A 27,320-nucleotide genomic window follows, 5' to 3' on the forward strand; every position below is an offset into this window, starting at 1 on the left:
CGAAAGTTAACCTTCTTTTTTTTTTATGGTTTTGATTTTAATCACTGTCGAATATCATCTATATTTGTTCCAATTTTGTTGGATTTTATAATGTTAAAACTACCTTAATTACATCTGTAATAACTTTATTATATACCTTACTTATATATATATATATATATATATATATATATATATATTACTNAGTTATTTATTATTCGCTGTGGCAGCCTAAACATTTAAACAATGTTTGCCTACCTCTCGTTTGTTTTATTTTCCGGGTGGCTTATCGTTTGATCAAATTTTTATTTATTTATTGGTACACAATATCTTTTAATCCGTTTTGACGACCTTTAAAATCGCATGAAAAATATGTCTTCATTTATAATTCCATCGAAAACGGCAATTCAATTATAACGGCAGCTGCAAAATCTTTTATACACAAGCCTACCAAAATTGCATTTTCTTTTCTCCTAACACTTACGGTATCTCTTCAATTATATTTTGCTTGCGTTATGTGAACATTTTTAGATCATAACAAAAAGTAAATAAGTATTTATCGTTTTACAAAAAATAATGTATGTTGAGATGACATTAAAAAAATTGGATATATTTTTTTCTTTTTCAATGTTTTGCTTACTTAAAATGTTAATTCACGTGATTATGTATTTCTATTAAATATTAACGAAAATGTGCTCTCATTTTGCAACAGAAATCAACTTAGTGTTTTCCTGAACTTGTGAATATTTAATGTATTATATGTGTCGTAATAGACGTATGACATATTTAGGTCACAACTGTTTAAGATCTACATCAACAGTAAAATTATTATGTAGTATACATACGATAAGTGATGAATTAACATAATTGTCAACCGATTCTAAAATTCAAATTGTCACATTGTAGTTCTATAAGAAAATGAACAGCAATCTATTATATGTTATTAAAATTGTTATCTCTTGCTGAACTTTCTATGAATAAAATATATTGACAGTACTTTGAAGGTTTCATTTCGATATTTGCAACGGACCACTTCTGACGAGATAACGTTAAGTAGTTATTTACTTATCGAATATCAGCAAGCGGTTGAAAAACTTCAAAGAAAACGCAAACTTTGTAACGATATAATATTTTCATTTTGAAATGTTTTTTAATATTATTACCAAACACTGTTTCAAATATTAAGTACATTCTTGTACAAATATATTGTGTTTTTATGGATTTTCTACGTCGTAGGAATAATACATACTGTGTCACCTCATCTCACTTTTGCCTTTGAGTACTTTCACAGCTCCTCATTTTATTTGATATCAAATATTATGCCAAGTATAAATTGCCTTGGATTTTATTTTTCTCGTTATTTTTTGCCTCTTGAGCGAAGGTAGGTGGTTTTTATTTTGATTACTCTTTATGCGTCAAAACCTATTGGAGCGACAAATTAGATCGACTGACCTTTTTCATTTGGACTTTTAATCTACAAAAATAAAATCCGACCATAATCCTAGCCAAACACAGTTATTTACATTTGCCTAACAGTTGACTTGATTTTTTTTTCAAACTTTTCTAAATCTAGCCAACAAGTCACGTTTATTCTTTATACCTTTAAAGATTAGAACGATAGAAGAGGAGACTTTTTATATTCCCTTACGGGAAATTTTTGTGTCTATACATTTTCACAGTATTTGTTGCGCGTGTGTTTATTTTTTCACTTTCGAGACACTGAACAAAACAAGTTTTGATCCAATTTGATAAAGGTAGCTCATATTTTTCCTTTTCTTTATTACTCTCCGTAAGTCCAACGTAAACGACAACTTATTACCCGCAGACGGTCGTCATAGTGTCGCCTCTGAACTGCCTTGGCGGTCTCGACTATTGTAAATCTTATTAGGTGCCGCCTCTGTCAATTTAACGGACTCTGCTGGTTTTTTTATGTTCACTCTCTCTCTTCGGCGTTTTCGTTTAAATCTCCCCATTTAAAAGCGNCACTCTCTCTCTTCGGCGTTTTCGTTTAAATCTCGCCATTTAAAAGCCCCGAGTAAGTTCACTATATGTGTGTATGTGCCCAAAAATTGTTTGTTTAATACCTGCTGCATTCTTACTCAGTTGAGGTAACTTACCTTCTATTACACTAAGCTCATTCTTTACAATCTAAGTGACCGGTTTACCCTTCACTATAAAAGTTTTATTATTTTTCACTTTATTTCTTCGATAATTTAACAGAAAAAAATTGTTCTCAGCTATAGAACAATAATAAAAAGCAATTCTACGATAAATTATGAGAGGATTTATACTATATTGTTTGGATGTTTTCCGTTTTTTAATTTTGATCAAACAAAGAACTNATTTTCCGTTTTTTAATTTTGATCAGACAAAGAACTTGTTTTAACAACCACATTAGATTTCATGAAGTAAAAAAGTAAACGGTTACTGTTTAGTTTATTTTTTTTCTATGTATACTAAACTAAAATGGCCCGTTGTTTTAAAACATATTATTCTACTCGCACATTTGCTTTAGTCGACCACAGTTTTTGAAATTTTCAGTAGTCACATCTATCGCTATTTTATTAAAGTGGAGACTAGTACAATAAATAGTCCACCAAGTCAATCCGATTTTTTCACTCTTTTCGGGATTCATCTTTGGTGTCGTCGACGTGACTATTTGGAATTAGTACCTGACCTTTTATACTTTTTCATTTACCTTGATAGTTTTTTTTTTTTCAAATTTAGTGGTTTCATGTTTTACTTGAACCTCTAATCGTTTTCACAGTAATTTTCGTAACGCTTTCTTAATTTTGTGACATATACAGTGTATTCATCTTGTCAATTATTAACCCAAACATACGCCCTTAACAGTCGTGTAAATGGCACATTGCGGTAAGTACAATGTAACGAAAAATATCCCTTTTACAACCTGTGGGAGGAGCTCGAGTAACACAGCATAGTATATGATTAATTTCTATTGTTCGCCGCTCACGTAAAAGATTATTAGGAGAGACAAAAGGTTTTCCGGATTCGCGTTAAATACTTACATCTGTCATAATTTCTACACCATTCACCGTTGTAATAAACTTTATACACTGTTCTTCAGAAAAATTACATTATATTATACACATGTTTAGGATCTTTTGTACTCACATGGTAAAAGCAGCTATTAAACTCTAGGTTAACTGAAGCACTTACTTCGTTACGGAATGGAAACACAAAAAAGTTTTCCAACCTTTTGAAAAGAGTGGTGTGTATGTTTCGGTGCTCATAACTTCGTATAAATTATATCCCACTGCTTTTCCAAACCGCGTTCAGGTAATAAAACTCATTCAGCAAACGGAACATTGTAAAAGTTCATATTATATTGCGTACAAATTTTATCATTGTCGTCGAGTTATTATCATTCGAGTCTCAAATATCTCCATTAATCAATAAAACGTATTGTACTCATCTCCAGAAATCTATTCCGCGTGTACCAAACTTGAGTTTTATTTTTCGATCAGATTCGACGACGTATTACATTATCTTTTAAACTGTACCCAAGAGGTAAATGGAAACTCTCTAGTGCCTTAATATATTTTATACGGTCTTACTCGTATGTAACCGTTTTCTTGAAATAAATAACGATCAATTCGGAAGAAAACTTCGTTGTGTAAAGGTGTTTGTGGAAATATGTTAGTTGTTTCTGTAGATAAGGAAGCAACAAAACGTATCAACTTATAACTAATATTCTTTTATGAAGAATATTGTGAAAACTTGTCGCTGTTTTTCAAAACATTTTTCATTTTTGTAAAAAATAAGACAGTTTTCTCCAAATGTTTCTTCCAGTTTTCCACTACGCTTCCCATTAATCTTTTCTTTTTTACTTTTCTTGCTGATTGTGTAATCCGATATGTCAAATGTATCCCGGTTTTTTAGCTTAAGTTTAAAAAAAAACTTTAGATTATCTAGACAAATTCAACGGTATAAAAGACTTTCAGTTTTGTTGCGTGTAGCGACTCACGTATTTGTCAAATACACCAGTTGTGATAGAAAAATAATTTTGAGATGTTTTGTTTCCAAATAATGAAAAAGAAGTGCTGCACAATTGTTTGAAAATGGTTTGCGTAAATGCATTTGTAACAGTTTTGTTCTTGTAATAATTCTGCTCTGAAATAACAAATATTTTATACTTACTAACCGTAATATGCATAATAAAGATTTGTGTAAACCCTTCAATTAAATTTGCAACAGATCCCCTCGTCATTCATCACTGAAATATCAACGAAAACAAATTTATTACATTTTTGTACGTCGCAATATGTCGCTAAATTATACATTATCCTGTCATTTGAACACACTGTTGAATAACTGTACAGAATACATTGGTTTTACATATTTCATTATGTTGGGTGTTTGGAATCAGCTCTAATTAGACTCTTAGGACGATATCAACATACGAGTTGTTATCGCGTCCATTAAATGAAAGTGTTTAAGTGCTGCCTTAAAATGTGTTGTTATCGCGTTACTTAACGGCAAACAAATTGAGTGTACAATTTAATGTGTTTATGTTTTGTTCGGCACTTGTTATTCTCATCATTCTACCACTAATCGCGATTCATATCGTTTTATCATCTATAAATTACTTCTTTTGATATTTTCTGGAACTTGCAATTAATCAATGCTAGTTAATTGATAAACAAACTGTGATCAATTAGCTATTAAATCGAGTGTCAATGGAACAGCCAGTCATCGAATGGCATTGCTTGCTCGCACGTCGAGGTTTCAACTAGTCAACAAACTTTTCATATTGCTCTTATAGTTCTCGATCGTCGTGGTTAACCAAGTTGTTGTAGTTTACAGGGGAACCACTTTGTTATTAAAAATTTAACGAATTTCACCCGACGACAAAAGAACGTGCAGACACAAGTATACACACCCCTAGATACATGACAAAAAATATCGAAAACAAACCGGCTTTCGAATTTGTTTAGAGGGTTAGGGGTCGTGTCGGGGGAGAGTTAACCTTGACTTCTTCAAAAATTCTTCTCTAAATCGATCACTATTTAACCCCCCCCGTGTGTATCGATCGTCGGGGGTCGTCGATTCGGCGCAACGCTATTGCTGTCACGTTGTTGTTGTCCGCAGCGCTGCGCTCGTCTTGTTATTTGAACAATAAGATAAACAGTAGCCGTCAAATAAAAATACCTTAATAATACCGAATAGTGTGTTTATTATGATTTTTGTCTTTTTATTTGCAGTTTACCGCGTGGGTGGACGCTGTCATATTCGTTTTTAGCTTGGAGAGCGAGACCAGTTTCAATGCGGTTTATGGTTATTACACAAAAATGGCACATTACCGCAATTCAGCTGAAATACCTTTGATTTTAGTCGGCACTCAGGGTAAGTACAAAAATCACTATATTTTTTTACTTAGCTACTAGCTATATAAAAAAAATTATTTTTTTCTTGTTTTAATTTGAATATTCTACCGAATCTATTGTTAAATGTCTATGACATTCAATTATTAAAAATATTTGGCCATAATAGAGTTAAGAAAAATTAGTATTATTATAGTAGATTATTTCTTTGTATCAAAAATAGATGAATCTAGTTTAAATATTATACCTTCTGCCTTTATATACTAATGAGTAATTTCAGTAATAAATCTGATTATTAATCTTGACTGTTTAATATGAAAATTGATTATTAATATCGATAACAACTACGATGTCAATTTTTTCTTTGTTTATTTTATTCAGAAATAATGTTCATCTCTACTGTTTTATATTAATTGAACACTTGATGCGTTTATATTTTTTTATGAAACTTAATGGATCGGGCAATTTATATATAAATATATACATTATTAAAAAATAGTTAATAGATATATAATAGATTATATTTTATTATATGAATACATTTTTGAAGAATAAACTCAAAATGCTTTAGTTCGTATTTCTTAATTACCATTAGTGGAATTCTTGAATTGTAATTATTTTTCTATGAGATTAATTGCTTCCTCTATAAATTTAGACGCTATAAGCGAAACGAATCCTCGAGTGATTGATGATACCCGCGCCAGAAAGTTGGCCGCAGACCTCAAGAGGTGCTCGTACTATGAGACATGTGCAACCTACGGTTTAAACGTCGATCGAGTTTTCCAAGACGGTGAGTTTTCAATCTAAACATCATATTATATTTAAACACCAATTTATTTTACATATCGATAAAAGCATATTTTTTTCTCATAAAACATTGTCAAATTTATTTCTCTTGGTTTTTCTATTTAAATTATGGCTTTCATTTAATTACTTAGTAAGATTGTCAAAATGAAATACAAATTTTTAAAATATTAAAGCTTTTATTTTGAAATAAATTTTAGCTTGTCAAAAAATTATTCAACAACGACTGTCAGCGTCAACTAATTGCCTATCGGACTCGCGTTGTTCCACTCCCGGATCATCCACGACACCCATAAGCAGCTGTGGTCCATCGTACAATCAGTTGGCATCACCCGGTTCACGGACCTTCTCCCAAGCGTCTTCGCCGTCTCCACCGGTACACGGCGTTTCTCCAGCACATCACAGCGCGTTCAAGGAATCCGTTCTCCGTTCGAATCTGTCGTCCTCTTTAAATCGTCAGCCACTGGAACTTTCCATAGCGTTAGACAACAACAATGTTTCCAAAACATTCGACGGATTTTCTTCATCGAAAGATTTGCCCACGCCTAGTTCCACTCCTACAACTACACGGTAAATTACACTTTGATAATAATTATTTTCGTTTGTAATATCTCATGAGTTTTGTTAACAACTTTTGATCTATTTTTTTTTTTTTTTTTGTAGCAAGACAAGGAGGAGGTCTAATTTATTTAATCCGTCCAAAAAAGAAGAAAAAAATCGCGTCCTGACCACTAGCGAATTGGGTAGCGGTCGCGCAATTCCTTTAAAACAAGGCTACTTGTACAAACGTAGCAGTAAAGGATTAAATAAAGAATGGAAAAAGAAATATGTGACTTTGTGCGATGACGGTCGGTTAACGTATCATTCGAGTTTACACGTAAGTGTCCAATCAAAGCTAACAATAGTGCCAATTTTGTGAATGTCAACAAAATATTCATAAATAATTCTTACTTAGGATTACATGGAAGACGTTCACGGCAAAGAGATATCTTTGCAATATGTAACAGTAAAAGTACCTGGCCAAAAACCTAGGGGTTCTAAAACCATTAGTTCATCTTTGAGCAATCATAGCAATGGGTTATCTGAACACTTATCAAACATTTCGATTTCGAATTTTCAAATGAAAGATAAACGCAATGCTGACAAAGTGTTGCTGACTGCCTTTGAATTACTAAAAGAGCCTGGTTACAAAAACGGATCCAGGTAATTATTATCAATAAAAATATTCATATTAATGTAACGTTTATTAGTATTATAATCATTTCAATTTTTTTTCTTTTCAACTTGTGATAATGTTACGAAAAACCTACGCCCTTTAAACTTATATCAAATTAATGTTAATACTATGTATTTTTAAATAAAAAAGAGAAACTATTCGAATACTTTATGTTTATGAATTATCGACTAATTAATCATATAATTTTCGGTAAAAATGTTAATTTGAAATTTTGTTTTGCATAGCAACGGACACATCTACATCGTTCAATATTAAATCAAATTATGGCTTATTTAATGTGTACTATGTGATTAAATAAGATAGATGTTCCAATGACAAGTCTTCTATGATAAATTTTTGGTGGATATGTGAAATTTTTTTCAATTTGTTTCAAATACACAACGAAGCTTGTTATAACAGTGATTTTAATAAAAAATGCCTCAATTCCACTTTACTGTTCTTTACATTTTTTAAACTAATTTCTTATTTTTCTAAGATTTTTTTTGTTTTTGTTTTTAATTAAAAAAATATTATAATTCATATTATTATTATAGTCTGAAAGCGTAAAAATTATTTAAAATAAAAAGTATTACAAATTAAACTTAATCAAAAGTTAAAGGATTTGTTAGAACTGGTGGGACCTCAATAGTAAAATTTCTTTTATATTTGAAGAGTATAATCAGGGTTGCCAGATTAGACAATTTTTCACCAAAATGACTATATATCAACTATCAGTGAAGACTTAAGTTTTTATTAAACGGCTTAATAAATATTTCTGAGCAATTAAACAAATATATTTTTGTTACAGTAAAATAATTGATATACGTTTTTATATCTAGTTAATATTGTTGCCTGTATTTTTATTGGTTCAGCAATAAATATATTATTGAATTATATAAACTTTTACTGAATATTGTTTTAATTTATTAAGTTTTTTATTACTAATAGCAATGAAAATGAATCAACCATTGGAATTACTAATACCTCATTATCAGTAAATAATGGCGAACTTAAAGCTGAAACACCCAATGTTAAAAAAAGACACAGAAGAATGAAAAGCAGTAATATGAAAAATCAAGACTGTGATGGTAATTTACATTTTTTATTTAATCTTAAGTCTAAATTAAAAATTATTATACTAATACATTTAATTAATGAATTTTAGATACAGATGGCTATGAGTTCCTTATTGTTTCATTGGATAACAAACAATGGCAATTTGAAGCCAACAGTTCTGAAGACCGAGATGAATGGGTTGCTGCGATTGAACAACAAATTTTAAATTCTTTACAAGTAAGTTTAATTTCTAATTTTTACCAACTTAAAAATTGTATTCATTTTTAGTAATTTATCTTTAAATTACAGAGCAATGAAATTAATAAAGTCAATGCTAGTGGTAAACTCTGTTCATCTAATCGTTCTGAAGATGTGCAAAGTATTCGAACTAGAGTGCCTGGTAATGGTCAGTGTGCAGATTGTAGTGCCCCTAACCCTGACTGGGCTAGTTTAAATCTTGGTATTTTAATGTGTATTGAATGTTCTGGTATTCATCGTAATTTAGGCTCACATGTTTCTAAAGTTCGTTCTCTTGATCTTGATGGATGGCCGTAAGTATTAAGAGCAAAATAACAACTAACATTTAGTTATATATAATAATCCCCCAATATTTTTTCAGACCATCAAACCTCAAGGTTATGATGGCAATTGGTAATGATATGGCAAACTCTGTATGGGAAGGAAATGTTAGACCTAACCGAACCAAACCAAATCCTAATTCCAGCAGAGAAGAGAAAGAACAATGGATACGTAACAAGTATGAAAATAAAGAGTTCCTACCCGCAATAAACCAATCACCAAGTCTGTCTCAACAGCTCATTGATGCAGTTTGCAGGTATCATCTTAGAAAAATATAATTTTATTTCATAATATTTAATTATAAAATTTTTATTATAGAAGTGACATAAGGGCTATTATATTTATACTTGCCCATGCCACAGCTGATCAAGTTAATTGTGTTATTAGTCATAGAGATTTACGCACACCGCTTCATCTAGCCTGTTCAATGATTAATCTACCTCTAGCACAGCTACTTCTATGGGTAATTAATTTATCTAATAAATAAAATAATATTACTTATTGTAATTGGAAATTTGTCCGTGTAAATAACAATAGGAATAGAACAAAGATATAATAATATTATTTACAATATATATTATTATTCATATACACAAAAAATGAAAAAAATTAACAAACAAAAACATATAAATTAAACACATAGAATTAAAACACACACAATGATAAATACACGTCTTAGCTGACTCATGACCGACACACAACTTAATTTAAATTTCCCACCTCCAGACCCTGGAAGTGGTGCCTTATAGACATCAACAGTACCCACTTATATATATATATATAAGTGAGTTTAATATGAGTTTAATATTTTTAATATTTTTTAGTTTTTTTAAATTAATAATATTTTTAATANACATATATTGATATTTTCAAATAATGATACAATTGTATGATTTCAGTATAAAGCAAATGCTAAAGCAGTTGATCATGAAGGTCGTACATGCATTCAACATGTAAGAACAGCTTGTCGAAATGGTTCAACTTCAATTCAAGATGCTGGTCCATTAACCGAACTCTTAGTACAAAATGGATGTCCAGAAAGTAGCACAAGTACACTTACAAGACCCTTGGATATACTTCCGTCCAGTGTTATCTAATTACTTTAACAGTGTATTAACCATATATTATAGTGATACAAACTATAAAAACCACTGTGATAATATATAAGTACTAATTATTAACTGTAACATTCTATAATATAAAATATATAGTATCATGTTCATAAGTGTCTAGTCTTTTGTTCAATTAGCTTGTACCAGAGTGATGAGACAAATTAACAAATGGGCAGTGACCATATCTCTTTTCTGTGTTCTGTATTATTATTTATTATTGATAATTACTAATTTATTTAACGAATATGTGTTAAAACTTTTTATTGTAGACTTAATAACCCTGTATGTGTATTAATTTAATACTGCTATGTAAATATGAGATATAGATGGATGTATTAAATGAGTTTTTTAATGACACAAATGTGTATATGTAAGCATAAAACTTTATAAATTTTAGATATTAATTGTTTGTGAATATGTTAGTACTTAGAATATTATAGTTTATACATACTGTTTGAGATAATGTCTCAGTCTTTTTAACAGACATATTTATGTAATAAAGTATAAAATGATTTTATGTAGACAAGTAATTAATATGTGTTTTTATTTTTTAAAATTACAATTGAAATGTTTTGAGGTTACATGCTTTTGTAATTTTAGTAAATGTATACTTTTTAGAATAATTCATATCCTTCATTTGAAAAAAAAAAAATACCAAAATTAAAAATTATAGGTAAAAAATATATAATTTAATTTCATTAATGACTGTCATTGTCGTATATTAATCATTTTAAGCTTAAAAAAATAAAAACCTTCAGTATAATATTATTAATAATACTTTTAAAAATGATTTCAAATAACTATAAAAACAATTATTAATAAGTATAAAATAATATAAATTTTATTTTATGCATACTAGTTAGCTGTCATAAGAAGTGTATAATTTATATTTCTCAAGATTGATAAATAATTAAGATGTTGTATTTATAGCAAAGAAAAAGTGCTGTTTAATATGATAACCATTTTTATTAGTTTAAACAACAAAATAATTTAAATTTTAACTATCAAAATCTTTTTTACATTTACAGTAATGGTTACATATTCTTGTTGGTTGGAATTCTAATGTAACTAACATTATCTTAAAACAGTATTTTTAATAATCAAGAGTTATTTTGATACATTTTGATAACTTTTGATATATTAGTTATAGATTTCCAAACATTTCATATATCAATGAAATAATTTAATTTTCTGTAATTTTTTATGGTACTTGTTCTGGTTTACACTATCCTCACATTAAACTATCATTAGAATTTAATTCTATGATATATTTATCAATATATTTATTAGTGTGGTGTCACTTGATTAAATCAAATAATTCAATGCATTAAGAGTTGAATATACATTATATTTTGTTATTTGTGAGACAACAATTATGCCACAATGATGGGGACCATAAATGTGAATAATAAATGTTGCAAAAAGTTTCTATGGTAAATTATCAATTAAATATTTTTTTTGTGTCTTTCCCCTCCTCATAAATCATAAATTCCTAAATAAGCCATTTAATGAAATACTATTAGAATTATTACTGGTGTAAGTGATTAACTCAAATAAATTTCATATTCAACATATAAATGAAAATAAATTACTTCTATTGTAATTAAGTTTCTTTTATATTTATGTAACTTTATTACTTGTTTATTGAGTAATTTAAAATTATTTTCAATTGTAATAAAAATAATTTACCTAACACCACTTAATAAAAAATTGTAAGATATAATTTTGTATTAGGAATTCACAAGGTGTCAAAGAATTCTGTTAATGTTTTAACCCCTACTTTTTATTAAATATCAAAATCAGTTATTAAATAATATACAATCATATCAAAAAATATTTATAAAAAAAGTGTCAATTCGTTAACCTATGTGTTGGGGATAAGTTGACGTTATATCAGTATAAGATGATGGTTATAAAATATTCATTTTAGCTTCGATGCGAAGCTGAGAAGGTATTAATTTTACCATGATGTGTTTTTTTTTTTTTATGTCTGTTGCCACTTTTTCTCAGCTCTCACTGGACCGATTTCTTTCAACAATACGTCAAAAGATCAAAAATCGTATCTAGTTGAAGACATTATCCTTAAAAATTGAAAAATTTTCCATCGTTCCCCGCAAATGGGGGAAATATCCAAAAAAATTACAACTTTAAAAATCGGTAAATTTTGTCATTTTTTTCACTTTTTTTTCTTAAAACTTCCATAACTTTTTCAAAAATAAACAAATCAACATAATTTTTTTTTATACTAAAACCTTAGATATTTCCCTTTCATTTGATATCATTTTTTTGAAAATCTAACACTTAACCTGCTCATTGAGTGGGATTTAAAATAGCAACTTTTTTTCAAAAACTAACTTTTTCAACTTAACTNTGGGATTTAAAATAGCAACTTTTTTTTACAAAAACTAACTTTTTCAATTTAATTTTTGAAAATGTTCCGGAAATACTACGTTCTTTAAACATATATCAAATTAAAGCTTATTTTATGTACTATAAAATAAAATAAAAAATTTGTCCCAACGACCTATCTTCTATGCTCAAATGGCTACCGTATTCAAGAATATGCTATTTTTCTATTAAAATTCTAGGTTTTGTATTTTATTTAATTTTAAAATATCTTATTAGGAGAATATATTGACTTTCATGAATATTATATAATTTAATTGACATAGAATAAAGTTCATAAGACATAAGAAATTAAACTTATTAAATTTTTTTTACTTTTTTAAAGTCGAAAAAGTAATTTTTAAATTTGAGTTAGCTTAAATAGCCAATTTTTTAGCTTCGAGTATAGTTTTGTGTTGTGAGTTATGTAATTTAATATTTCGATAAATTTTATATTGAATTTTGATGCTAATTCTGAATTTGGCTCAAGTTTTTATAAAGATCACTCAATGTTTTTGAGATAATTATTAATTAATAATTAAGAATTACATCATTATTAAAAAATGAAAAATGATTTTTTTATCTTTAACTCTTCTACTATAGTTTGTTAAAAAGGATTTGTACAAAATGTAAGGTTTATCCGTCAAGTAAATATTTTTATTGACCTCTAAACTTTAGTTGATAATCATTTTTCAGAAAAAAAATCTAACTTTCTACTTAACTATTTTTGGGTTTATTCTTATAATTATGAAATTGCTACCAATAGGTAGATAACTTTGAGAAAAAATAAAAGTTTTATTGTATTTTTTACATGACAAATAACTGAATTTTTAAAAAAATTGATTTAAAGCTAACAAAATTGAAAAAAATTGCAATTTAATTTTTTATACAACTTTTTTTAGTACAGTTTTTTAAGAGCTTGAAAAATATTTGGCATATAAAATAATATAATATTTAAATTAAATTCCAACATTTTTTTGGTAAATTTTTTCAAATTTATCTGTTTTATGTATATTTTTTTTTAAATTGTTCTTTTTCTGATTATTTACATGTAAAATACAATATACTTATATTGTGTATTTTTGAATTCTTCACAAAATTATCTATCTATTAATGTCAATTTTATAACTATGATGTTAATGTCATTCATAATTATAATTTTTTGCTAATTATTTATTAAAAAATATATATCGATAAAATATATAAACATATATTTATTTATTATAAATTATATTAAAATTAAAATAATAAATTATTACTATTCTTAAGGTTAAACTGGGTACATTAGATGCTACTGTACATTCATCAAAAGCTTAACAATATCAAATTAGAGGTTATCCAACAATAAATTTCTTCCCATCAGGCACATCTAGTTTTAGTGGAGCTGAAGAATACACAGGTGGTCGAACATCCAATGATATTATTAGCTGGGCATTGCAGAAACATAAAGAAAATGTACCACACTCCTGAAGTTTTTGAGGTATTACATTTTGTATAGTTTATGTTTTTATGCAGGTACCTTTATGTTTTTTTTTTTTATAAAAAAAATTATTTGATTCAGAATAATGAAATTCGATAAAAATAATTTCATCTATTTCTCTTTATATAAAACATAGAATAAATAAATATGACCGTTTTTAATATAATCAATGTTATGAGACACAAACATTTTTTTTAGTAAAACAATTATTTTTCATACAATCAATGAGAAAATAAGATAATTTTCTTTCTTTGATTTTTTTTTTAAATCTGAGACTTAAAAAATTTTAATTATATTTTACATATAATTATTTGATGTATTGTTAAGTTTAAAATTGTTGCCAGATTAAAGAAATTTTACTTTAAATGAATTGGTTAAGCATATTTTTTATTGAAGGTAAAATCTATATATTTAGAAAAAGTAAAACAAATTTTTCTTATTTTACCGAACTTTATTTTTTTTTGAATCTTGAAAATTGTATAAGATTTTTGTTTTATATAGTACTTTCTGAAATTTAATCTACATTTTTATATTGAAATAAATAATTTACCTTTAATCAATCATATTGTACTAGGTTATAAATGAAGATACCTTCAAGTCTGGATGTTCAGAACATGCTTTATGTGTAATTGCTGTATTGCCTCATATCTTAGATTGTCAGTCCAGTTGTTGTAATGAATACATCAAAATGTTGCGCTCATTGGGAGATAAATTTAAACAAAAGCTTTGGGGGTAAACTACATCACTTAATTATATTAGAAAATTATTACTTTTTAATTTTACTTAAAAACATTTACTGTCCTTATTCTTTTGTGATTACAAGTTCTTATTTTTTTAGATGGTTATGGTCTGAAGCAGGAAATCAGTCTGAATTGGAATCATCATTAGAAATTGGTGGATTTGGTTATCCTGCATTAGCAGTTTTAAATGTTAAAAAAATGAAGTACTCTATTTTAAGGGGATCTTTTTCAGAAGATGGCATTAATGAATTTTTGAGGTTTATATATTTTTTTTATTAAAAATTGTTCAGTTTTGATAATTTGTTAAAAAAAAAAACTGGGGATTTATCATATGGACGTGGACGAACAGCTCCAGTCAGAGGTGCTGAATTGCCTAAAATTAATACAATTGAACCTTGGGATGGAAAAAATGGTGAATTACCTCAAGTAGAAGATATTGATTTATCAGATGTTGAATTAGATGGTCCTTCTAAAGAAGAATTATAAAAACTGTTATACTTACTCTATTTATTTATTTTTTTAAGACTGAACAAGTTCTATATAAATATTAATATCTAACCATTCGGTCCTATGACTTTTCATTAGTCTAAAACAGCTATTTTCAAATCAATCCTATTTTAACAAAAATCATTATAACAATAATCCCACTTTTCCATTATAATTTAATGTTAAGTAGAATTTTGTAATATGTAAATCAAATTTAACTATACTTACATAGTTGAAATTAATTAAGTATTAGAATATTAAATTTTTTTTGTATTTAATGAAAAAAAAAAATGAGTATAATTTTTATTTTATAAAAATAACTTGTTATTTATTCTAAGCCTCTTCCATATGTTATAACAATGATATAAAAACATTTAAACTAAACTAAATTTTAAGATTTTAAATATTTTTAAACTAATAGTTTTGCCTAAAACAATTAAAAATATTTTTATGGCTATTATACCTATTTAAACTTTTTCTAATTTCTCTTTACTTATATTAAATTATTTTATAGTTGGTGTAATATTTAAAGTTGAATGTTAATTTTATATATCTAAAATAAATTCTCAAAGTAATGTGCCAACTATATCCATTAATTAATCCCAATAATAAAATAATAATAATAACACTTAGAATTTTATTTTAATTATTCATTGAATGGATATCATTTAACTCAGTGTAAAATTAAAATAAAACAATAAATTTTTAAACAGTGCATATTTTTATTTAAGCTTCCAATTTTATTAAATTGATATTGATTAATATGAAGTACATTTTAATTTGATTCTTACATAGTTTTTTTAATTAAACCATTTTTTTCACAATTTTATAGCTGAATAAGTCACATGAAGAGTAGGTTACTTAACCATGGATAATTTAGAATATGTGGTTTAATACTTGTCTTGCTTAGCAAATGGAGCTACTCGTAACCAAGTCTCAAACCTAAAACTACTACTAAGATAGTGCCACATACCAATTAGACAACATCTCCCTCTAAGTTATATGATACTTAATGAATTATCAAATTAATCAATTACTTTAAAGTAGAGGTGAATAAAAAAAGTCAATTTTTTAAAATAAAATATGTTTTTAATTTTAAAAATAGAACAGTATGTATAATAAATAATTGATGTATCAAAAATAACTAATTAATTATAATAATTTTTTTTTTAATTTAGAGTATCAAACAATTAAAGAAAAATTAATAAAATAAAATTACTCATAAGTAAATGCTATGATATATATAATTAATCAAACTTAATATGTGCTGTACACATATCATCAACTGTCCCTTCGACAATCAAATTTCTGTCGTCATAATACCGAAGTAAATTTTTCCACGTAGGGTTTTTCACCAAAAAGTTAGCGTTACCAACTAAAAAAAGACCAAACTTTGCACGCGTAAGTGCCACATTTAGCCGACGGACACAGTTCAGGAAACCTACAACGTTTCTCTCGTTCGAGCGGACACACGATATAATAATGTACTCCTTTTCACGGCCTTGAAAAGCGTCCACACTACTGACTTCCACCCCTTTGTTCTTGTTTAGAATTTGTTTCAAAAGTGATCGCTGTCCTTCATATGGAGTTATAACACCAATTTGATTTGGAGTAGCTCCTTTGCTAAGGAGTTTGGCTACTAGTTGTTCAACAACTTTCGCCTCTCCATAGTTCAAGAAAGACGTGCCCGATCGCGATTTTCGTTCGTTGGCATCGGAAGAGTAAAATACCATCGGCACATTTGGGTTAGGCCACGTGAAATCAATCGACCCAGTTCGGTCGCTACAAGTTACGCCGTTCCTAATCGTACTCTCGTACATAGTTTGTGAAGCGTACTCGCTGATCTCGGGGTGCATTCTGTACTGTACAGTTAAACGAACTGGTTGTAGGCCAGCAGCTACCAATCTCTCGAACAGAGAACGATGCAGACCTCCGTTTCTAGTGTCCGGACACGTAACAACCGGCCCCAACTGACAGTGGTCACCTATTAACACCACTTTTTTGGCTCCGTGGGTGATTGGAATGATGCATTCCGGTTCTAAGCCTTGAGCGCATTCATCCACGACCACCGAAGAAAAATTGATTTTTTCTAAACGGTTGTCGCCGGCGCCGGAGCAAGTTGTGCACACCACTCGACAATTCGCTAGACAGTCGATTTCCGCCATTCTTCTCAGATAATTGTAGTCCCTTCTCTCATTTGGGCTCAACTCGACACCTTGATCAATCTGCCCTTGAAGAGTTTTAAATTCTGAATGACCAGCAAGCTTTTTAATTTGTTCACTAAGATATATATTTGAAAGATCACTTTTAACCGTCTCTTTCGTTTTTTTCACAAGTCTAACGACATCGATGCCTGTTTTAGCCACGGCATTTGCCAAGTTATCAACAGCGTTGTTCGACGGTGCGCAAACTAATACGGTTCCGGACTTGGACAGATTGTATACAATATTGGCACAAGTAACCGTTTTTCCAGTACCGGGAGGCCCTTGGATTAGAGAAACTGGCGTGCGTAGGGCATGGCTCACAGCAGACAGCTGTGACTCATTCAAACCAGGTAAATTGGGAGCTAATAGGCTGTTATCTGTCAGATTTTCGTCACGTTCGGGTGAATGTTGTTGTTGACGTCCGAGCAACATTGATCTTACTTCAGGTGAAACAGATTCGTACTTGTAAGAAAAAGTAGCAAGTGCCGCTTCCATCCGAGTGTAAGGGGTTTTATCAAATGACTTTTTTAAAGTTGCCGGTGTCCCAATAGGCAAGTCGATTGAAAAATTTACTTCTACATCAACAACGCTCATGAACTGGTCAAAGTTCGTAACAATTCCTTTTATGGCGTTGGTCATTTTTGGACTTGAAATCCATAATTCTTCGTCTACTACAAATACATTATTTTTACTATTCATTTGAAAACGTACTTTTGATTTTTTATTGTAGTTTTGAGAGCTAACGATTTTGCATTCAAACGAATGTTTTTCGCCCAGTTTTAAATTGTACGAGCATTCAGCACTTATTAATGGCTGGAAAAAATGCCCGTATTTTTTTGACGAAGAAAATACACAGGGAATATTTGTTGCAGGGACAGTTGAATGCGGAGAACGTGGCGATGGTAGTTTATCTTCTTCAGCGTTCAATTCATTAATTTGTATGACTTTTGTGTCCGTTTTCTCAAAAAGTGTACAGTAATCAATAAGTTTCAACAGTGTTATGACAACAGCACAATACATTGCCATTGTCCTGATGAAGTCATTTTCTGTAATGAAATAAATTCCACACCAAAATACAAGATGGTAAATTTTCCACATATCCTTTGACTGCATACTGGTAGCAAGCGATGTTCTTGATGTATTTAATTAAAAAAAAAAAATTTAAGCACTTAGTATGAAGTTAGAATAACGAAAAATTGTAACGTTTATATTTAATTTAAAAAAGGTTACATTTTGAAAGCGTTCCACTCCTTTTATATGAAAAATTTTCTCATATAGTGGCCAGCAAAAAAATAAAAAATATTCTTTTTGGCCTACATCACTTTTTTAAGGAGCCAAAAAAGTGTTCTAAAATAACAACTAAGTAAAAAAAAATTGTTTGATTTATTAATTATTTATTTTACAACAAACATGCAGTTTGATCGAGGCTTTAAATTATGCAGTACTAATCTAAACTTTGAATAAAACAAGCTTTTCAAATTAGAAAATATTCAATTCATTAAATCTAATTTTAGTATAATAAACACCTAGCAAAAAATATTTGTTTATTTTTCTTCGTGGTAATATGAATTCTAATTAATTTAAGGGAATTTTTCAAATATTTTACTTATATAGTTTTTTTACACTAAGTTTTGCTTTAGAAAGTTAACGAATTAGCAATATTATTAAAATANGTTTTTTTTTACACTAAGTTTTGCTTTAGAAAGTTAACGAATAGCAATATCATTAAAATAAATAATAATTTTAACTTTTAATAAATCTTAAAAAATATTGTTTTTTTTACAAAAAGTGAATTTCATGTTGTTTAATTACTTGTCATGTTTTTGCATTCAACTCGTAAACATTATGTTTTAGAATGTTTTCGTATAGAATAAGCTTACTTTATTTAAACCTTTAAGTTTTTATTCAATATTAAAATAATTGAATTTCAAAAGTGAAAGTAGATTGTACATCTATTTTAAAACCACAAGGGTTTTCTTTATAAAGAATCTTTTAAAAATTACATATTTTCATTTTTAGTAGGTGTAATGAAATTAATTCATGTCAAACAACATATCAATTAATACTTGAAAAGTTATATTATTAGTACTATCTGCTAAATAAACTGAATCATTAAAATTCAAAGTGGTATAAAATAAATAATATCAAATGAATTTCCGCAAAATTACATCCAAATTTGATGAAAGTATGCTATTAACTCTGTCAAATATTTATTATGTTAATTAAATGGAGTTCATTTTAAATTTTAACAAGAATATAAATTTTTCAGTTGTTGCTATAGAATAAGCCAATTAAAATTAATAAAAAATGTATACAAACCAAATTGTATGATTTATAAAATGTCATAAATTTTGTAATATTTTTTGATAAATGTTAGTAATAAAAAAAAANTATAAATTTTGTAATATTTTTCAATAAATGTTAGTAATAAAAAAAATACAGTTGTAAAGTTAATGGAAAATAATTTTAATATTTATTTTATTATATTTAACAAAGTTAAATAAAATAAAGTTCATAAGACATAAGAAATTAAACTTATTAAATTTTTTTAACTTTTTTAAATTCGAAAAAGTAATTTTTTAATTTGAGTTAGCTTAAATAGCCAATTTTTTAGCTTCGATTCGAATTTTTTTATGTAAATACTAATTTTTAATAATATTAAAACTTAGAAGTGATAGAAAAAGTCTAATTGCAGATTTGAAAACATCGCGAAAAGTAGATTTAGAATGGTATATTTTTGTTACTGATGAAAGTTCCTTGTAGTTCTGTGCATTTATTTATAGTAACAAACGGTTTTTATTGAAATTTATTGTATCAAGCCCTTTAAATTTTTATACACGTAAAAATAAAGCAAAATACAACTTTAAATTACGACAATACAATTTTTTTTTCATAAATATATTCTGTTTACTTATTTCATACCTGACAAGGGGAGTAAACTGATTTTCATAATAATTATATAAATCAAATTAATATAGCATAGAAAGATAAACTTATTTATATTTTTTTGTTTTTTTTTTTAAGTTGACGGAAGCGACGTATGGTTGCCGGTTGGTAATACTTCTGTCTTTCGCGCTTAGGGTACAAGGTTCCAACCCGTGTATGGCAAGGAATTTTTTATATTATTTCATTTAGATTCAATAACTTCATTAAAGATCAAGGATCCCTCACTGTAGTCGCCTTTCGTGGGAAGAGATTTCTTATTCATATTAAAATTATTTTACTATAGGGTTTTAGTTTCGATAATAAGCTGAGATGGTATTCTTTTTGACTATAATTTATTTTCTCTGCTCTCACTTGACCTTCTTTTTCAAATGATTACAATTCATATCTAGTTGAATGTATTACCCTCAAAAATTGAAAAAAAATTCTAATCTATCAATTAAACAGTTACTTGTCCCATGTTCTCCATACACACAATTAAAATAATTCTTATTTAATGTTTTCAAAGAATTTAATGACGAATCAAGTTTGATGTGATAGGATTCAACTACAAAATTAAATCATTTTATATTGTAATTTCATAATATATTTACTCTATTTGTGTGAGCTACTCCTAGATTATAATATTTCAAATTTTTTGGTAACATGTTGCTTAGGGTGGCCCTCAAAAATCGAATGTCTTTTTTTTCTTTATGCTACCCCTTAATTTTTTTTTAATGGTCAAAAAAATGAGCTGTGCAAAATTTGGGACCGATCCGTTAAGGTTAACCCGTGCCCCCGGGCTTATTAAGTTGAGTCGAAGAGTCAAATTTAATAGAAATAACTGATCTATGTCTTATAACTTTTTTTTCTCTTAACTTAGAATAATAAAAGTAAAACTCAAGTAAAGGAAATTTTACAAGAAATTCAAAAATAATAACTTCAATGTTGTTTTCTCAATAAATAGCCCACAAAAACACTACATACAGTAAAAAACATGTAAAAGTCTTAAAATACGTTATAACTGATTTTGTTGATTTTTAATTATTTATTTTCATTTTATTTTTTGGAAAACGCATTTTCGTTTAAAAAAAGAATCTAGAAGTTTAATTCTTTATGCCAAGTACTATAATTATATTAGATTTATTATTTTATAGACAGTTAATTAATGATTAATTACAAACTTAACAGTTTAATTTAATTGTTATTAACAATTTTTAATTAATTTTTTTTTAAATAATAATAACTTTAAAAAAAATATTTTAACAATAATTAAATTATATTATTATAATATATGTATATATATTATAATATATATATTTTGATAATGTACTTTTTTTACAATTAGGGAATTTTTCCGATAATTACTTACTATTTGTAAAACGTATTGTTTCTGTTCTTCATTTGTAGTTAATATATTAATGTAGTCTTAGATTAATTTAATGCCACGCTAGGCTGTATCATTAATGACTCGTAATTTACTTATAGTATTTAAAGCATTTATGTAACTGTTGTTCGCACTCCAAAATGATGGATCAATTTTCAAAAAATCAGTGTTCAGATTAAATAGTTGTAAATTTGATGGTAACTTACTACCAGTTATTTCGTGGGAATAATTACCAATAAGATAAATATTAGTTCGTAATACTTTAAAAGACGCTAAAAGTATTGTACATTTGTGATTAAAACGTATCATTTAATTTATAATAATAAACAGGTAAAATATATTTAACGTGTGAACAAATTGTCTGCTGCATTTACGACACAAATTATGTCAGTTGTCGAAAATAACTCAAATATTTTTATCTTTAATAATAATATAATTGGTACTATCTTAAAGTAATTCAGTAAACCAAAATTGATATATTGATACGACAAAATGTAATAATACAATCAATTTTGTTAAATTTGTAATTAATCATTAATTAACTGTTCATAAAATAATAAATCTAATATAATTATAGTACTTGGTATAAAAAATTAAACTTCTAGATTCTTTTTTTAAACGAAAATGCGTTTTCCAAAAAATAAAATGAAAATAAATAATTAAAAATCAACAAAATCAGTTATAACGTATTTTAAGACTTTTACATGTTTTTTACTGTATGTAGTGTTTTTGTGGGCTATTTATTGAGAAAACAACATTGAAGTTATTATTTTTGAATTTCTTGTAAAATTTCCTTTACTTGAGTTTTACTTTTATTATTCTAAGTTAAGAGAAAAAAAAGTTATAAGACATAGATCAGTTATTTCTATTAAATTTGACTCTTCGACTCAACTTAATAGGCCCGGGGGCACGGGTTAACCTTAACGGATCGGTCCCAAATTTTGCACAGCTCATTTTTTTGACCATTAAAAAAAAATTAAGGGGTAGCATAAAGAAAAAAAAGACATTCGATTTTTGAGGGCCACCCTAATGTTGCTATATAAATCATTTTTTAAAAAAAATTTTCCAGAATTATCGATGGATTTTTACTATTATAACCAAATTTTATAATACGCTCTATCGAATAGATCATTGAACAAATTTTTTTTTAATGGTTTTTTTAGTTAAAGTAAATCATTAAAATTAATTCAGTTCATATTTCAACTGTAGAATCTTTTTAAAAACCAAAGGTTATTAGAAAATGATAACTATTATTAGTAACTATATAATTTCCTGACTACATATTAATCTTAACAATACAATTTTTTTAATTCTCATAAAATTTTCTATTAAATTTTTGATTGGACGTTATGTTTATATCGTGTGAAAATTTTATGAATTGTGGTTCTTTAAGAACTTTTTTTGCATTAACGGCAATATTTAAAATTAAGTTATTTCATACATTTTAAATAAAATTACTTTAATTTTCAAAAATATAGTGATAAATTATAATATAAAATATACTTTACGGCCTACCATGATGCTCGATAACTATTTTTTTCGGACCTTCTGTAAAGAAGTTTCTCATCAAAAAAATTATATAAGTAGGAAGAGGTCAGGAGCACTTACGAACATTTTTTTATACTTGAGTTATATTACAGATGTTATTTTTGTAAATTTATTTTTGTACTTATAATACGCATTCAATAAATAGCTGCATAATACACATTTATTAAATAATTAGATAAAGAAATAAGCAACTTTTCATAACACATTTCGATAAATTTTAAAAAAATAAATAAAAAAGTGCCTTATTCCATATTTTTGGATTTAAAACACTGTTTAATATTTGTCTTCTAACGTGAAAATTTAAGATATTTATAAAAACATCATACTTTTGGGACTAATAATAAACGCAATGAATATTTATTTCCACTTATCCAACAAACAAAAATATGTTTTAAGCTTTGTCATGTAGTCTATTATAAATTAAAAACGCTATAATTAAAAGAATTCATAAAATGTTTAAAGCTAAACAAATAAGATAATTGATTTGTAGAAACGGTGACAAATAACGAACGAATTAATAAAATAAATTATATAAGAATTTATAACACTCTTCAATTAATTATATATTATTAAAAATCAAAACAAAATAGTATAATTATTAGAAATGGATATACATTAATTAGATTTAAACTATGAGCAATTTTTAAATTTAAATGGCTTGATTATCTTGTATATAGACCTCTGACTGACTTTCTAAACAGAGTATAAATAAATGAATCATACAATATAATTGAAATTAAATTCGAGAGTTATTATTATAGATCTAATGTCTTTATTTTAGGTACACTCTTTATTGTATGCCAGAAACCAAATTTCAGAAAAGTTTCCATTATTGATATTTTTATGGTATTATGTGAATATTTTATATTTGCGTATATTTCGTTTCTAGGCATTCCTCTTTCAACTATACTGTTGTACCATTTGATAACTTTCGATGGAGTTGGCCGTATTGGTCTACAGTTATTATTCATATAATCTCGAACAATATTATATAATTCATCAAGTTTTTCGTCTATAAAATTGTCATTCTTGTCATATGATGAAGTTAAATAATGTACTATGAATGCGAATGCATCAATGTTATTTTTAAGTTCTATATCAGTGTAATTTGAAAAAGAAGAAAATGCAGCCGGCCAATCTTCAATAAAATTTGTGAAAGAATCAAATTCCATTATTAGTTGTTTTTTACATTTTTGTTTTTCTGCTGTATGTTTTTTACATTCTATCCATAATATTCTTAAAAAATCTGTGTATCCTTCTAACATCTTATAGAGATTACAGCTCAAGAACAAATAAAACTGTCTGACTTTATCGTTTTTATTTTCAGATGTAACAAAATCTTTTGTTCCAAATCTATCAAGCAATTGGTCCATGGTAATTTCTCCTTTATTTCCGTCATTAATATGCAAGCCGTTTCTAAATTCTATCCACTGTAAGTATTTAAAAAATTTTTCTAATTCACAAACTTTATAATTAAAATTTAACATTAATGCACACTTTTTTGAATGCAGGAAATCAAATTTCAACAAAATAGATAATACTAATATTTTTGTTTTATTAAGATGAGGTCTGACTTTCACAAATATTTCGCTGATGGTCCTATTTCTAACGTGTTTGTTGTAGTGATCCATTATAATAGAAGGAGTTGGCTGTATTGGTCTACAATTACCATTCATAAAATCTCGAACATTATTATCTAATTCATCAAATTTTTCATCTAAATCTTTGTCACTATGTTTATATGATGAAGCTAAATAATACACTATGTCTACATAAGATTTAATGTTATTTTTAAGTTCCATTTCAGTGTAATTTGAAAATGAAGAAAATGCAGCCGGCCAATCTGCAATGAAGTTTGTGAAAGCAATAAATTCTCTTATTATATAATGCTTACAATTTTTTTTTGTGCCAGGGTATTTTTTACATTCTGTCCATTATATTTTTACATAGTCTGTATATTCTCTTAGTGTCTTAGAAAGATTGCAGCTTAAAAATAAATAAAACTGTCTTGATTTATCGTTCACATTTTCAGATGTAACAAAATCACTTCTAGTAATTCCATTAAGCAACTGGTCCAAGGTGATTTCTCCATGTCTTCCATCAATAATATGTAAATTTTGTCTTAATTTTAGCCAATTAGGGTTTTTTAAAAATAAGTTTAACTTAGAAACTTTATCTATGGAATTTACAAAATCAAAATTGAGAATAATGCAAATCAAACTAAATGAAAATAAATAATTATTATACATTTTCAAATATTAAAATTTATTGGTGTGAAATACTAGTGACGTTAATAATTTTTTCATTTACGATTGCTTCAATATATACAAATGATGTTATTTACATAAAGAACGTTGACAGAAATTATTTTTAAATTATACCTTTTAGTTAAGTAAATTTAAAATGTGGTGTTTTGTTACTTATAACTTAAATACTATATTTTATAGCTTAAATTTTTTTTAGAATAATTTAAAAAAATTACTGTGATTCTATTATTATTTTGTGCTTAATAATTCAAAAAAAGTCTTTAAACATTTAGTGTTAAAAATAGTCTAGAAATAAAATTTTAATTTAGTATATTTTAATTTACTATGCTACTGATTAATATTAAGTTTGTTACTGCGTGCAAAAGTTCAATTCATTTTTTTACACTTCAAAAGAGTTATTAATATTATTTTAAAATAACATTAGAATAATGTGCTGGTTGATTTTTTAATATAGAGAAATTTGTTTATCTTTATCCATGTAAACGTGTTTATCTAATTATGTGAATTTATAAACACAAAAATAATTTTGTCATTAGTTTGTGCTGGGATCAAGTAGGTGTAATCAAGTGTGAAATTATTTTTCAATCTCTTTCTCCATTTTGAAAAAATTCTCTTTAAAAACTTTTCAAGCGGATCATAAAGTCTTCGAACAAGACACTATGAATATTTCAACTCCTATATATGAATCGCATAGTTTCCTCGAATGCCTTGAAAGTAAGTAGATAATTTTTTATGTAATAGTTAAACGAATATTATCCGTTTTAAGTTGCTCACAATTTTATCGTATATTATATTTTAGATACTACTATGCCTGTAATGAAGGCTTCCANTATGCCTGTAATAAAGGCTTCCAAAAGCTGGAAACACACCATTATTAATTGGATAAAGCCATTGACGTTTCAGGAAAAAGTAAGTTCCAAAATTATATTTTATTCAACGATTGATTGAATAAATATTTTCAGCTTGAGTTGCACAAATCTATTAATCCTATGATGAAATGGTTAAATACAATGGATCAAATTATTTCGTCTCTCGGGTCAAAGTTGATCCTAGTTGATAAAACTAACGCACGGTCCAGACTAATAAGTTTACGCCATTTCATGCAAAAAATCAAAATTAAACAGCATGAAAAAGATTGGATTGTTAAAACGTCCAAAAAATGTATTAAAAAGTTGGATAATCTAGATTCAATAATTATGGTTCATAAATGGGCCACTGACATTCAAATTAAGTGGATTAAAATTTGTGCAGTGGCGATATATGTAACTATTTTTCAGCATTTGACTTACAATATTCTAATTTATATCAATTATTTCAGTTGTGAAGTATGCATAATTATTAAAATATAAAAATTATTTTTAGCTCGAAAAGATACTTTTAAAAATTTTGACGGATGATGTGAAAATGTTGAATGAAGTTTCAACGGATCAGTCGAAAACAGCCGCTGTTTCTGTTGAGGTGACTTGATCAGTTTTTATATTTGTCCTTAATAGGTGCTTTCAAATCTTTCAATTTAAAATTATTATCTCAACAAATTATTAAAATTACTTTATACGTGTTATTTACAATTTTCTGTCAATCACCAAGACTTTGTAGCTGAATTTACAGTGATATGATTATTTTTCATCATTTGATGCGTAATGCTAACAAGTTCTGAANCATCATTTGATGCGTAATGCTAACAAGTTCTGAATTTTTTATTCATTTATTTCTACAATTGATAATTTCATTAATATTATGTATTATAAACACACTCTGTGTAATTATTAAATTTTTATAAATTATTATTATATTATCATTAAATAAATTT

At 27.1% G+C, this 27,320-nt stretch overlaps 4 protein-coding genes across 5 annotated transcripts in view; 3 read left to right on the top strand and 1 right to left on the bottom strand.

The window, feature by feature from the left end:
• The window catches only part of LOC126903697 (centaurin-gamma-1A), a 47,838-nt gene extending 37,217 nt beyond the window's left edge, over positions 1–10,621 (top strand). For both annotated transcript variants that reach the window (XM_050682081.1, XM_050682082.1), the window contains exons 3-13: positions 5,205–5,346; positions 5,980–6,114; positions 6,329–6,698; positions 6,792–7,005; positions 7,084–7,331; positions 8,293–8,432; positions 8,510–8,637; positions 8,710–8,951; positions 9,020–9,235; positions 9,298–9,442; positions 9,879–10,621. In XM_050682081.1, the coding sequence (XP_050538038.1) occupies positions 5,205–5,346; positions 5,980–6,114; positions 6,329–6,698; positions 6,792–7,005; positions 7,084–7,331; positions 8,293–8,432; positions 8,510–8,637; positions 8,710–8,951; positions 9,020–9,235; positions 9,298–9,442; positions 9,879–10,076 (2,178 nt within the window). In that variant the 3' untranslated portion in view covers positions 10,077–10,621. The remainder of the gene's footprint in view (positions 1–5,204; positions 5,347–5,979; positions 6,115–6,328; positions 6,699–6,791; positions 7,006–7,083; positions 7,332–8,292; positions 8,433–8,509; positions 8,638–8,709; positions 8,952–9,019; positions 9,236–9,297; positions 9,443–9,878) is intronic.
• Positions 10,622–13,895: 3,274 nt separating this feature from the next.
• Positions 13,896–15,281, top strand: LOC126903836 (protein disulfide-isomerase A6 homolog). The gene is made up of 4 exons (XM_050682340.1): positions 13,896–13,956; positions 14,531–14,688; positions 14,795–14,952; positions 15,016–15,281. The coding sequence occupies exons 1-4, from the start codon at positions 13,930–13,932 to the stop codon at positions 15,180–15,182; spliced, it is 510 nt and encodes a 169-aa protein (XP_050538297.1). The 5' UTR covers positions 13,896–13,929; the 3' UTR covers positions 15,183–15,281.
• Positions 15,282–16,429: 1,148 nt separating this feature from the next.
• Positions 16,430–23,241, bottom strand: LOC126904949 (regulator of nonsense transcripts 1-like). Its single transcript, XM_050684354.1, has 2 exons — positions 23,211–23,241; positions 16,430–18,518 (listed from the first exon to the last, which is right to left on the bottom strand). The coding sequence occupies exon 2, from the start codon at positions 18,497–18,499 to the stop codon at positions 16,430–16,432; it is 2,070 nt and encodes a 689-aa protein (XP_050540311.1). The 5' UTR covers positions 18,500–18,518; positions 23,211–23,241.
• A 3,100-nt stretch (positions 23,242–26,341) lies between these two features.
• On the top strand, positions 26,342–27,162 carry LOC126904950 (uncharacterized). The gene is made up of 3 exons (XM_050684355.1): positions 26,342–26,419; positions 26,473–26,772; positions 26,873–27,162. Exons 1-3 carry the CDS (start codon positions 26,342–26,344, stop codon positions 26,975–26,977), a joined length of 483 nt encoding a protein of 160 aa, XP_050540312.1. The 3' UTR covers positions 26,978–27,162.
• The last annotated feature ends 158 nt before the right edge of the window (positions 27,163–27,320 follow it).

Source organism: Daktulosphaira vitifoliae, unplaced genomic scaffold (genome assembly GCF_025091365.1).
Source record: "Daktulosphaira vitifoliae isolate Bord-2020 unplaced genomic scaffold, ASM2509136v1 Scaffold_4, whole genome shotgun sequence".
In the NCBI taxonomy this organism is placed as follows: Eukaryota; Metazoa; Arthropoda; class Insecta; order Hemiptera; family Phylloxeridae; genus Daktulosphaira; species Daktulosphaira vitifoliae.